General features: G+C 42.0%; 1 protein-coding gene across 1 annotated transcript; it reads left to right on the top strand.

Moving 5' to 3' along the window:
- Positions 1-692: 692 nt before the first annotated feature.
- Positions 693-13953, top strand: LOC115784953 (uncharacterized). The gene is made up of 6 exons (XM_030736363.1): positions 693-754; positions 2900-3010; positions 4264-6327; positions 6487-6624; positions 7549-7644; positions 10431-13953. The coding sequence occupies exons 3-6, from the start codon at positions 6117-6119 to the stop codon at positions 10448-10450; spliced, it is 465 nt and encodes a 154-aa protein (XP_030592223.1). The 5' UTR covers positions 693-754; positions 2900-3010; positions 4264-6116; the 3' UTR covers positions 10451-13953.
- Positions 13954-14739: the final 786 nt, after the last annotated feature.

Here is a 14739-nt window from a genome sequence, read left to right on the forward strand (position 1 = left end):
ATGCGCAGTATGCCCACTGTTCAATGACTGATTCTGATAAAATGATTTTTATTAGACTGGCATAGCACCCAGTTATTAAATATGTGGCAAGATTTATGTAAAAAAAAACAAAAAACAAACAAAATAACCCCAGACATCAAGCAGAATTAAAGTGCATAATGTCCACTCCATTTAAACAATTAATAGAGCAGCACCTCTACATAAGCGAACAGATATCTTGCATATAACAACTTACTTTTTGATGATGTCATGTCTTGAACTATGCTGGTGCTGAAAATCCCTACAAAGGTCTGTTTCTGCTTCAAATTAATATCATAATCCTCTCTGTGTAGGCATTTATTTGCAAAAAAAACCTCCAAGGTTTCATAAAAATTAATCCAAAAAACAGCAATGACAGAAGAATGCTGATGAATCCTCTTCGGTAATACTAACAGACTGGCTTCAGGCCTGGGAGAAACTTAGCAGACAGATTAGCCAACTACGACTAGGGCTTGTGATTGGTTCCATTAAGGAAATGAGAAGCCCCGCCGTGAATACATTTTTAAAAAATGCCCTACTTTTCTTTTTTTTTTTTTAGCATAATGTGTTTAATTATGCAGTATTAATTCATAAGATTTAAAGTCAATGCATCTTATACTAATATTAAAAAAATACAGACCTCATGCTATCCACCCCTCCTCCCATACTTGGTTTGATCCAGAAGTTCGAGACACGCTACAGCACGACGATACCGACTAGAGCTGAACAATGACCGGTAATTGTGTGTGAAATGATTATTGTCGTAATTTTGATTTCCTTCAGTTAAATTTTACCTATTAAAGTTATTCTTTGCTGAATTACCTGTAAATTATATTCACATTTTCACTTATTGTGTTTTGGGGAATTCGCTAGCTTAGCGCAGCTATTAGCCTAGCTCTTAGCCAAGTCACTAGCAGCATAGCTTCTTCTCCCGTCCCTCCTGCACTTTCCTGCTCTGTGTGTTTAGTTACTCCACGGCCTCATTTACAGGCAAAGATACTTGTAATAAATGTAGCCTGTTTGTAGCTTTAGGGGCCAGGCTCAGTCAATTGGAGACTCAGCACTCTGAAAAATCCGGTAGCTAGCGAGAACCCTGTAGTCGGTGAAGACCAAGGTAGCTTAACACCGTTAGCTTCCTCAGCAGATCCTGAGCAGCTGGGAAAGCAGGCTGACTGGGTGACTAGCCCTTTCTCTATCCATTTTCCACACTTAGCGACACACCCGCCGAGGAACAAACTCTTGTTATTGGCGACTCTGTTTGAAAAACGTGAAGCTAGCAACACCAGCAACCATAGCATACACCCATGAGTGTTAGCAGGCTACATTCAAGGAAATGTAAAACTGGCTAATGCTAAACGTCGGACAGTGCAATTGAATAAAATTGGATTTTGATTACAATATTGGCTCCAAACGATCACAAACAGTGTAATTGACCAAAAAACGATTATTATTAAAGTGATTTTGTTACTTCACTTAATACTCTTAGCCCTCATTTATTGTGCTGCTGTCTTTGCGGCCTTATGATGATACATGAGTGGCTAGCAATTTATGCTTGATCGGTGCATTATGTTAATTATCGAGCGGGAAATCTACACTGTCACCTGACCTGCACTTCCCGCGAAATATCAAATGACGTCTGTTACGTCCCTACCAATCACGGGGCATGGTTAGCAGGGAAACGTCCCTACCAATACTTGCTCTGTGGGTGTAATTAGTTCCACATGGTGGCTACACCAAACTTTGAATACATGTACAGGATCTGTTAAGCCGCGTTTCCATACGGAACGATTTGGCGCGGGTCGACGCAGTCAACACAACTCCGCACGGTCGTGTTGTTTCCATTGCATTTGAGGACACTACAGCGTGGGTGGAGTCAATATAGCACCGGGGGCAGTAGTCTCATGACGTAACTCGTATGCGGCTCAAAACAACACAACAATGGATGAGATAGAGCCAAGTTAACAGCTAATGCCAGTTTAATATCATAATCATGCATAAGTCCCACATACAATGTTTTATTTGTTGAAGGTTATCTTTTTTAAGTATAACCCTATACCCCCGAATATAATTGGCTCAGTGTACGTAAAAAGTGCCGCTGTTCATGGACTTACGGCAACAATTACGTAATAAAACACATCATGCACATTGTATATAGTGTTATTATTATTAGTAGTATTAAGGTTAATATTGTTTGTTGATTTTATATATATTCTTTTCTTAATAGTGTGAATTATTATATCTTTATTTATATTTATAATAACTGCGGCTGCTGTTACACCCAAATTTCCCCTCTGTGGGACAATAAAGGCTGTTTCTTCTTCTTCTTCTTCTTAAAACTACAGTAATACCCTATGTTGGTTGTGAAGTGCAGTTTCTCCGCTTTCACAAACTGTGTGTCGAGCCTCTAAAGAACAGTGGTTCTCAAATCCAGGCCTCGTGGCCCAGTGTCCTGCAGGTTTTAGATGTGTCTCTGCTTCAACAGACCTGAGCCAAATATAAAAGTCATTAGCACGACTCTGGAGAACTTGACTGCATACTGAGGAGGTAATTCAGCCATTTGATTCAGGTGTGCTGGGTCGGGGACACATCTAAAACCTGCAGGACACTGGGCCACGAGGCCTGGATTTGAGAACCACTACCCTAAGAAGAACATGTCAGCCATCATTTATGCTTGGTACAAAAACAGTGTAGTGTTCACATTATAGTGCATCATTCTTCTGATGTGTGGAGCTTACAGCATGCTGTCATCTTACACTGCCTTCACTCGCTAGTCACTGAGCATCCTTTACAGAACTGATCTATGAGACTTTAATCATGTGTGTGTCTTCACTGGTTTTTGGTAGGAGTGTGTTTTTCATGCTGTCCCTTTGTTGAACTGCAGGTTTCTGTTTCAAATGTGGACATGACATCAACGGCTGGTCTCTCAAACACCACCGATCAGTCACTACATCCTATCTTGAGCTTGGTACCACTGCCCTCCACTGCGAATGAGGTATGTGACATTGCAACCACAAAGACAACAGTTGTCGTCTATTTTACACTGTTCTAGACAATTGCAGATTACCGTAGTGTTTAACCACTTGAAATGGGATGTGCCAAAGTTTCTGTATTAACATGAATCTTGTCCTTCAATCCTTTCATTTTCCGTCCTTCCAGTCTGTGTCTCCTAAATTGAAACAACACCATGAGAAATGCTCTGAACGCTATATTGCCTCAGAGGAAGAACAGAATGCCATTGAAAGACAGCGCACATCACTTTTGAAGCAGCCTGACCAATATGGGATTTTTGAGATCTTATACCAATTTTGGTGTAAGGGGGGGGGAGAATCACAGAATTAACCCTTGAACACCCAACCTGTCTTCGGCGACAGAACGTACTTCAGATGTGTTGCCGTTCACAGACTTTCAGCAACAATTACTGTAATAACCCTATGTTGGGTGTGAAGCACAATTGGATGTTTCCGATTGGACAAACAGCCGTGTAATTACCGTAATACAAATTACGTGTGGTCTGACGTCTAGGCAGCAAAACAATTGGTGTTAACCAGCTGTTCACTGCAACTAAGGGCAGGTAACAGGTGAATCAACCGCGATCACCTGTGGTTAGTGGATTAATTTGTTGAACTGATAAAAGTGAGTTTTTGTGCTGGACTGAAAATTCTAAAACAGTGCCTTTTTTATGTTCTTTTTGCACCATTGTGCACTTATTGGGTGATGTAAATGTACTCAGAAGTCAAATAATATATATGTATATAACGTTACACCGCACATTTCTTGACATTTTTTAAAAAATTATATTTTATTTAGGGGCAGCACGGTGGTGCAGTGGTTAGCACTGCTGCCTCACAGTTAGAATTCCATCTGGAAGGCCTCGGTTCAATTCCACCTTGGCCCAGGCCTCTCCCTCTCTGTGTGGAGTTTGCATGTTCTCCCCGTGCTTGCGTGGGTTTCCTCCGGGTACTCCGGTTTCCTCCCACATTCCAAATACATGCGCTTAATTGGCTACTCTAAATTGCCCATAGGTGTGAATGAGAGCGTGAAAGGTTGTTTGTCTCTCCCTGGGACAGGCTGGCGACCTGTTCAGGGTGTACCCTGCCTCTCGCCCTATGACAGCAGGGATAGGCTCCAAACAAATATCCTTGCAAATAATACTGAACATGGCTTTTCATGTATTCTCATCATTCAAAAGTTGCAAATAATCCATTACCTGTTTGGTTTTTTTTTTTTTTTGGTTTTTTTTTTAAGATCGATGAAGATACCTTAGATGAATCAACAGATGAGAGCATTGATAGTGACTACAATGATGCTGATTATGTACCTGACACTACTGGAACTGACTCTGATGACTCTTTGACTGTTCAAGACAAACTAGAGAGGTCACCATTTCCCCAATTAATGCCAGTGATGGGGAAATGCTCAAACAACAAAAGCAGCTCAACAGTCACCCCAGACAGAGAAATTTGCATGGATAAGGACTATGCATTAAAGAGGATGGAGATACTCTCATCCACCCCAAGAAAGAGGATAGTCAGCCCAAGGAAAAAGAGGAAGACACTTCTCCACCGAGAAAGAAAAAGATTTGACAGTCAGCCCAGAGAAAGACAGCAGCTCCATAGTCAGCCCAGTCAAAGAAAGTTTAATTGAAGTACTGTGTACTACAAATAATAAAGAGCGTCGGGTGTACGATAAGAGTAACTACTGCCTTTATTGGTCCAAGCCAACATCAAAGATCTCCCGACACCTTCAAACTGTTCATCGTGATAAGCCAGATGTTGCAAAAGCCCTCTATTATCCACAAGATTCTAAAGAACGACGAGCTCGACTGGGCATTTTGAGGAACAGAGGAAACTTTGCCCACAATACTGATGTGGTTAAAAAAAGGAAATGGTCATCTCGTTGCACGTTATCGAACACAGGAGATCAGACATGGTAAAGATTTTATTCACTGTGCGCACTGTCAAGGTCTGTACTCAAAAAAACCATTATGGAAACATATCAAAGTCTGTCCAGAAAAGACAAAAGAGAATGACACCCAAGTTGGAAGAAAAAGAGTTCGATCCCTGTGTGCTCTTACCACCCCTGTTGGTCTTGAAATTAGTGAAAGCCTACACAAGATTCTTACTCACATGAACTATGATGAAGTGTCGAGGGTTGTTCAGAATGACACATGCATCCTCCAACTAGGACAGCATATGTTCAACAAACTAAAGAACAGAGGGAACAATTATGATGACTATATAAGTCAGAAGTTGAGAGAAGCTGGAAGAATGGTCCTGAAAGCTCAAAAGGCTACACCACTAAAGAAAGTGGAGGAGTTCTTTATTACTAACAACTTTCCACATGTTATAGCAGCAGTGAAGAAGGCAGCGGGATATGATCCTAAAACCAACACATATCAAACCCCATCTTTAGCACTCAAGCTTGGCCACACTCTGAAGAAAATCTCCAGTATTGTTGAGAGTAATGCTTTGATGCTTGGTGATCATATCACAGCAGAATATGCTAAAATGTACAGGACTATACATGACAGCAGACGGGAAGAGTTCATCTCCTCTGGTGCACTCAGCACTCTTAGGGAGGCCAAATGGAATGTACCACAGGTCTTACCGTTTACCCAAGATGTGAAGCTGTTGAACGAACAAAGTACTTCTGAAAGAATGCTTAGACTCTCCCCCACTCCAGAGAACTATGCTAACCTGGCTAAGGTTACACTTGCATTAGTGATTACATTCAACAGGAGAAGAGCAGGAGAAGTATCTCGAATGTTACTGACTGCATTCAGGTCCTGCAACAAATCAGTTCTGCATGATGACATGGCTATCTGCTTGACGCCATTCGGGAGGAAGCTGTGCGAGTTTTTCACAAGGGTGGAGATCCGAGGGAAACGTGGAAGAATGGTTCCTGTCCTTTTAAAACCGTCAATGGTGACTGCTATGGAGCTGCTGTGGTGTATCAAGTGACAATGTATTCATGTTTGCAAGACCAGATGCCTTGTCATCCTACAGAGGTGGGGAGTGCCTTCAGAAATATGGCAAACTCTGTGGTGCCAAACACCCTGAAGCACTGACTTCAACGAAGCTAAAAAACATATTGCAACAATGTCGCAGGTCTTGAATCTTGAGGAAAATGAATCTGACCAACTGGCTGACTTCTTAGGCCATGATATTCGCATCCACAGAGAGTTCTATAGGCTGCCCCAAGGAACGTTGCAGCTTGCTAGAATGAGCAAAGTCCTGCTGGCTATGGAAAGGGGTACTGTGTCACAGTTCAAAGGGATGACACTGCATGACATTGAAATTGACCCTGAAGGTTGGTGCTTGTTCTGATATTTTAGTCAATTTGCAACACTCTTGTGGATACTTGTCTAATATTTCTGTTTTTACACCCACTATACTGGATTCTGCATGTGAGGTTTAGTGTTCTGTTTATTTCATTTGCTGATTTTCTTCCTGTCTTGTGCTTCGCCAGAGAAACTGCCATACTGCAACGAAGAAGAGGAGGCTTCTTCAAGTGCTACTTCAGAGGAGGAAGATGCCTGTCCCAGCACTGACATGGACACATCTGCCTCTTTAGAACCACCAACTGCTGCTACTCTTCCTATACAAGGTTAAAGCTTCTATCATGTTAGACAGAGAATGACGATTTATGGCATCCTTTCTCTCCAGAACACGATACCCTTTCTACATTAGACTTAGAGAAGGGCAAGAATGTCCACAGTTAGTCAAAACAGTACAACTTTAATATTGCAACATTGTATCTGACCACTAAATTTCATGGAGAAATGCAACAGCTGCTTACCTCCTGCAGCAGCCGCTTGCCTCCTGCGACAGCCGCTTGCCTCCTGACCTACAGTCACCTCATGAGCCGAGTTCCTGTTCTACCTCCAGGAGGTAGAGCAGGTCACCTACTAATCGGAAGGTTGGCGGTTCGATTCTGGGTTGCATGCCAAAGTATCCTTGGGCATGATATTGAACCCCAAGTTGGTCTCTGACGCAAGCATTGGAGTGTGAATGTGTGCGAATGTTTAAAAGCACTTGTCTTATTTACATATGGAAGTACTTGTAGGAATGGGTAAATGTAAAACGTGTTGTAGAAGTACTGAAAAAGCTCAGAGTAGAAAAGCGCTATATAAGAACTAGTCCATTTACCATTTATATAGTGGGTCAGATGACTGATCGCCAAATGCTTTATTTGCTTTGTTATTTTCCTCTTTCTCTGCCCTGTTTCCACCAATGCTATGACTGTAAGCACATGCTCAAAGTAAATCTGGCCCTGCAGCTGTCATCTCAGGGTGACTTACAGGTCATCCACTTTCACAGTCACTCCCAAAATACTTGCTCTGGATAAATGTTCCTCTTTCTCCCGGAAACAGAGTTTCTTTCAGATTACTGTCAATTCCAATACAATAGATTGCATTTTTATTGGCCAATTTTATGGTTCCATCTGTAATTCTGTGTTTACTGATAATGGTTTTATCTGCATGTGTTACAGATGTATTATATAAAGCTGCAATTATTTTCTTCTTTACAGAACGAGTAGAAAAGCCCAGACGCAAATGGGACATGGCAGAAGTGAATGCAGTCGAGAAACATCTGATGAAGTTCATCAGAACATTCACAATTCCAGGTAAGAGCGACTGCATGGGTTGTTTACAAACTGAAACACTGGCGTTAAAGAATCGGACATGGACGGATGTGAAAAACTATGTTAGAAACAGGATCACTACCCTGAAAAGACAGACAAGCCTTTAAGTAAAGCACTGGTGTCTGCCATGTTCATAGTGTTAATGTTCTAAACAGTTAAGCATCACAAAGATTTTGTAAATGTTAAAAACAGAGTTTTACATCACAAATGTTCAAATTGTTTTGGATTACAGGGTTCTTTTATATTTGTCTCACTTTATTTTGTAGTTTGCTTGTTTTGCTTCTTTTGTCAATAAAAGACAATTGAGGCTGCAACAAACATCCTTCTCCTCAAACCTTATTCTCAGTGTATCTGCATGTCTGTCACCTTCTTTTTGGGTGTAACATTTACTTGTCATAGTGCGACGGTTTGCTTTAAAGTAAGGTGCCAGCCAGGTTTCTTTACTGACAAGTAAAATTTTACAAACCTGACAAAGCATGTAAGTAACACAAGGACTTAACAACCTTAAACACAGAATTAAAAACAATGTAATTCAGTCAGTTCAAACACAGCAACCCAAAAAAGAACCCCCAATCTGTTTCCCAGTCAAGGCAGGCTCAAAACAAGACTGTGTGCCCAGCACTTCTAAACAACTTGTGCTAAAGTTCCAACAACAAACAGCCATCCACCCAGATCCACCAGGTTTAACCAGTTGGTCTGACTTGCTACACCACGGTTAGTTTTAGGGTTGTCCACTCCAGGGCCATCTCTTTAGGGCAGGGCTCTTCAACTCCAGGCCTCGAGAGCTCCTGCCCTGCAGGTTTTAGATGTGTCTCTGCTTCAACACACCTGAGTCAAATATAGAAGTCATTAGCAGGACTCTGGAGAACTTGACTGCATACTGAGGAGGTCATTCAGCCATTTGATTCAGGTGTGTTGGATCAGGGACACATCTAAAACCTGCAGGACACCGGACCTCGAGGCCTGGAGTTGAAGAGCCCTGCTTTAAGGAATCCCCGTCCTGGCAGTTTCTCCCGGCTGGGTCCTGACATGAGGTGAAACTGCCTGTGGAATTACTGAGTGAGGAGGATATGTATGCCATGTGTCAGACTGAAATATGCTGTGAAGGACAGTTCTTTCATCTCCCTTACTGGTATTTTCGTGTGGCCCATAACAAAAGCAATACAGGGGCTGAACTCTAATTGAAGTGCCAAATCCATGGAATCCCACTGGTCTGCACCTGGCAGGATGTGGGGATGAGCTAAAAAAAATAAACACATGCAGGGCTTGTCTTAAAGGAGGGCCATTGGGCTGTCACAATAGATTAAACTGTTATCACATGTTTTGTATTGATTCAGTTAGTATTAAAATGATATCAGGTATATTTGTCCCCTCCAGTTCAAACAATTCCTCTTTGAGGAGGTAAGACCAAGCTCAAAGTATTGATTCTCTGAATTGCAAAGTATAAGACCCCAAAGATGAGTTCTGTCAGATTTGTGTATGACCCAAGTCCCCTGAGGTTGCTTAAATATCATATGTCCCCAATCTCTGGGTGAAAAATCAGACTGGACAAAACAAGCTCTAATCAAAAAACTAGTGTGATTTTTGTAATTGTCACATTCATTTACATGGGGTAAAGTTGTCAGTTTCTCTCTAAAACATGTAGAAATAGGTGCATCCCCAAAGGTGGGGTGTTGTGTCAGGTGACCCCAAAGGTGGCCAAAGTACATGTGTGTGTGTGTGTGTGTGTGTGTGTGTGTGTGGATGACCTCTAATTTCCTGCTTCTAAATTCAGATAAAACTGAAGTTCTTGTTCTCGGCCCCACAAATCTTAGAAACATGGTGTCTAACCAGATACTTACTCTGGATGGCATTACTTTGGCCTCCAGTAACACTGTGAGAAATCTTGGAGTCATTTTTGACCAGGATATGTCCTTCAATGCACATATTAAACAAATATGTAGGACCGCTTTTTTGCATTTGCGCAATATTTCTAAAATTAGAAACATCCTTTCTCAGAGTGATGCTGAAAAGCTCATTCATGCATTTATTACTTCTAGGCTGGACTATTGTAATTCATTATTATCAGGCTGTCCTAAAAGCTCCCTGAAAAGCCTTCAGCTGATCCAAAATGCTGCAGCTAGAGTACTGACAGGGACTAGAAAGAGAGAGCAGATTTCTCCCATATTGGCTTCTCTTCATTGGCTCCCTGTTAAATCTAGAATAGAATTTAAAATCCTTCTGTTTTAAAAAGCCCTCAAACAGGTGAAATAATAGATTTTAAAAAGCTAAATGATAAGTAAAAGCTTTGCAATTGAAGCATTACTAAAGTAAGTGTAAAAAAAAGTATTATTAGCAAAAGGTATGCCCACACTGAATAAGAGTAAGACAGTGTCAAATGCTTCATAGACATAGTTGCGGGCCGGTCTCAGCCAAAAATGCCAGGGCTGATTTTTTTTGTCCCAGTCCAGCCCTGCCTGATACTGTAGAAAACCTAAAAATGAATGTTGCTGCCAATCATTGACTCATATCAGGACTTAATAAAATAATCAAATACTCCCTTAAAATGCATTTTATGGAAATTATTTTAGTTGTTTTTGTTATGTCGATGAAATCAAATCAATAGTACAATGTAAGAATTCTGGCCTTTTGAAGGGTTAAAATGCAAAGCAATATTTGTAATATTTGATGTATTTATTACAGGCTGAAGTAGTTTTAATAGACTGGAAAAAGTGGTTTTTTGAAGGATCTCCATTAACGTGTTTATTCTGTCCGTGTGCCTGTTCCAGTTCTGGGAGGCGATTGGTGAGGAGCGTGGCATCGACCCCACCGGGACCTGCCACGGAGACCGCGACCTGCTGCTGGAACGGATAAATGTGTACTTCAACGAGGCTACAGGTTAACTGCCTCCGACCTGCACAGGCTGATTACCTAATGTCTGGGTTAGGCGAGTAATTCAGAAGGTATAAATTGGATTTTTAAGAACCATCAGTCACATTTTGTAAATGGCCCGTTCTCAGCTCGCTCCGATCGTCTGCTTGATTGTTGTTATGACAGGTGGTCTAATGAATTTGTTAAGCACTGTATGTCAGATTTACACATTTTTATCATCTTCATGAATTAAAAATAGCTCACTTACAGAAGTTTGGGCATAATCCTAACATGCAACACTTTATAACACAGAAAAACACCACCAAACTCAGAATGTGTTCTTTGGAATTTTTCTTGCATGTTGAATTAAATATTTTATGATTAGAGTGCAAAATCACAACAGTCTATTTTAATGCTCTAATACTGTAAAATACAGGAACCAATGACTAACGTACATATGCAACACTTTTTTCATATTTGACAACACAAGAAAAAAATAAGAAAAAGATTTTTTTTTAATTCATTTTTTTTATTGATGCCAATTTTAAAACAGTTAAACTCCAGATTAAAAAGCACCAAATTAAAAGAATCCGTCTCCTTAAGATGTTTCTACTGTAGGGTAAAGACTCTACAGTACGAAACATCTTTCTCTCTGGTACTCTCTACAGTACCAGAGAGAAATCCCAACAATCAATGATCCCCTATGAGCAAGCACTCGGCGACGGTGGGGAGGAACAACTCCCTTTGAACAGGAAGAAACCTCCGGCAGAACCAGGCTCAGGGAGGGGGGGTCATCTGCCGCGACCGGTTGGGCTGAGGGGAGAGAAAAGACATGCTGTCTAACCGAATACAGCTTTAAAAGCTCTAAACAGTTCATCAGACTCTTGTAGTGACAGGTCCGCTGAAGACCCCATTACAGTGTTATCAATGGTGCAGGCATACTGCTTCATCAGAGCATCCTCATCAATCTTCATGTTTCCACGTCTGCTCACACAGGCAGTGAGATGGAGGGTGGCTTCAAACCTGGAGAACATGAGCGCCAGAGACAGAGCCGAGGTGATAACATTGAAGGGGACGCTAATTTCGCTGTTATCTGGGAGGATGAATGGGATGATGATGCGGTTTCTCCCAGCTTTACCGTGCTGAGTCTTAAGACTCTCAAATGCTCTCCATGCACGATCTTTAGGTTTTAGCGAACTCAGCGTGATGTGGGGAATCTTTTGGTCTCCAGCCTTCTTCATGGAGTTCCACTCATCTGGAAGTTTGGTGGGTTGATGCCCAGCATCAGGAATTTTGCAGCGTTTTTTGTTACAGAAGTAGCAGCACCACTGGAAGAAGAAGCAGCATTTCCAAACAGGAATGCTACAGCAACACTCTCTGTCGTCAAGCGTCATGCGTCCTTTAGCTACACTGTATGCTACTTCAGCATCCATGGCACAGTTCCAGGGAGAATACAGGAGCACATCAGTGATTCCGGGCCGAAGCAGAGAGCTGGCTGATATCATGGAGTCTGTGATCGCTCCATGTGCCACAAAGATGATGTCAATGATGTTGGAGTGTTTTTTCTTTTCCTCCTTCTTAATCTTTTTATTCAGGAATTAAAAAATTTTGAGAGATAAGTCTAGAGATTGGAAGAATGTGTCAGACTTAGGGTTCTTTCTCAGCCACTGCAGGGTGATTTCATCTTTGCAGCTGTCCATCACAAAATCTGTTAAGGATTTTTTTTCTTCACTGTTCCTCTGACTTTCTACCTTTTCAATGGCACGTTTAACGCTCATTAATCTCTGGAAAAAATTTAATAAGTTGATCCTAGGCTGTGATGTAGGAACAGTGTGACTGGATGTAGCAGAGCTTTCTTCCAGAAAGATGCTCTGCTCTGCTGTACTCAAAGCAGATGCTGGCTTTGAAGGGCAGGATGCTGCAGATCTTACATCTTCTGGGCTTTCTCCCCTGACCGTCTGGCTTTGAATCAGAGGCAGAACAAGTCTCAGGAATTTGGCAGAGGTGATCTGAAAGATTTCAGAAATCAGATCAGCCAGAAGTGCTTTAACATCTGAGTCCCAAGCACCATGTTTTATCATGTCCAACTGTTCTTCAGAGAGCTTCTCAAAGAAGCCATTAATAGCTGGTAAAAGGTCCTCTGCTGTGACCACGGTTGGAGTTTCAGCTTCGTTTTCTTTCATTGTTGACAAGTATTATCTCCTCCGTTTGAATCTTCCTTTCGTGAGTGCAGAGTGTCTGGCATCGAACTTAAACCTTCCTTTCATGACGTCATCCGCGACCACATCAAAGACATTAGAACCGTCAAAGGAATTTCGGCCGCTTTTATGTCTGAAACTTCACAAGAACGCGCGCGCGCAGAAGGAATCCACACGTGAACGAAGGAATCCCCACGTGAACGCGCATGAATGAAAATCACTAACGTACTAGTTAGTGCCCAGCAGTGTTGCCAAGGCCACTCATTATAAGTGGCCTTGGCAACACTTATAATAACCGCAAAGAAAAAACCGCAAAGCTCGTGAGTCGCGGGTTGCGGTTATTTGGGCTTGTTTTTGAACATGGAGTTGCTTATTTGGGCTTGACTCTTTGCTCCTCCTTGAATATCTCTCGGCAACCTTTAATAAAGCAAAAGCGAGTGGCAGGTAGTTTGTCCCTTCCAAGCCCCCGTTTCCTGTTTATCGCTCCTGGTCAAGTTGACGGGCGCACAGCCAAACAAACACTAACAGCTCAGAGTGAGGAGGCAGCGCACGAATGAGCTCCAGTAAGCGGGGAAAATATCTAAAAAAATCTAATGAAGAGCGGGAGAAAGCGAGCGCACTGACAGAATGGATCCGAGACAGTGGCGCTGTGCACTATATGCGTAGAGGCGCCGCACGAGAGGGGTAGTCGGCGTTTTCTGTATTGAACAGCTGTGCATATGAAATGATCAATAACAGAGGAACAGCGCTGATTAGGCACCCCTGCTCCTTCACCCCCCCTCCCCCTGTCGCCCCCCCCAGCCTAAAATTGTGTCCGCATGCACCTCAGAAAGTAGCTGCTCCTAATGGGAGACGTACCAAAGGCATTCTGCAGATTGTGTGAAATATGTGCTCACCATGCTGATTTAGTTCAACATGCTGATACAGAGAAGCACTGTTGGGATATTCATGATATATGCCACATATATATCTTACATACACTGACTTCCCTGAGAAATTTGTCTGGAAAATAACTGATTAAAAACACAGAAGCTTATAATGTTCCGTGTCCTCATGAACTTTGTATTGTGACGGTACAATGAGCCACACTGATGAAGACTACACAGTGATAGAAATGGAGACTTCGAGGTCACCCTGTTGTTGAAATTCTCTGTTTTGTAAATGATGTAATCAAGGCTGATATGCTGTGATTATGTGACACTGTAAGCTGAATTAGAAAGAGCCATCTGTGACCCAGATATCTGAACTGTTTGAAATAAATGTAATAATTGGACTCTTTATTCTGTTTGTGTAATTCGATAAAACGAAAACACGCAGAAACCTAAAGGCTTAAACAGCAACACACACTCTGATTATTATCTAAATCCCTTCACACACACAAACTGTGCACCCTTCTCGGGTTTGACTGCTCCAAAACACAATGAGACCAAACAAAGAAGTGAGCTATACCGCTGTAGAGCTGCACAAAACCAATAATGGTGGAATAGAGCGGCTAAAACTGAGTAAACTTTGACATTTTACCGCTTCTGTGATACAAAACAAACTTTCACGGTGTTTTCAGGCGAGAATGCAGATGTGTAAACATCAAATATCTCCTCACTTTATCAAGATATTGCTTAGGAAGTGGTATGAGGGGGGCCCAAATCAAACTATGCTTGGGGCCCCTTTGAGGCTTTGGGCGGCTCTGGTTCTACAGAAAGTTGTTCCAACAGTGTTTGATGATGAAGTCTATGAAAACCTGATGTTACAGTCCTGGAATCACTCTCAGCTCTCATTCCTGCTGACTTGACGCACTAGAAAAACAAACCAAGTGTTCCTGCACAGAAACGGTGCATTCAGCACACTTCATTTACAGGTGCCTGTCTTTTATTTTGAAAGCTGGGCTAGCAGAAGTTGTGTTTTCAGGTGTTTGAGGTGGTTTCCGGTGTGGTTGTAGGTTCCACCGTGTTCAGAGTTGACTATAGTCATGATGTCACCACAGAGAACACACACAGGCCAAAACAGCGCGCAGGAGCGCTAAACAAACACC

The sequence above is a fragment of the Archocentrus centrarchus genome, chromosome 8 (assembly GCF_007364275.1).
Source record: "Archocentrus centrarchus isolate MPI-CPG fArcCen1 chromosome 8, fArcCen1, whole genome shotgun sequence".
Classification (NCBI taxonomy): Eukaryota; Metazoa; Chordata; class Actinopteri; order Cichliformes; family Cichlidae; genus Archocentrus; species Archocentrus centrarchus.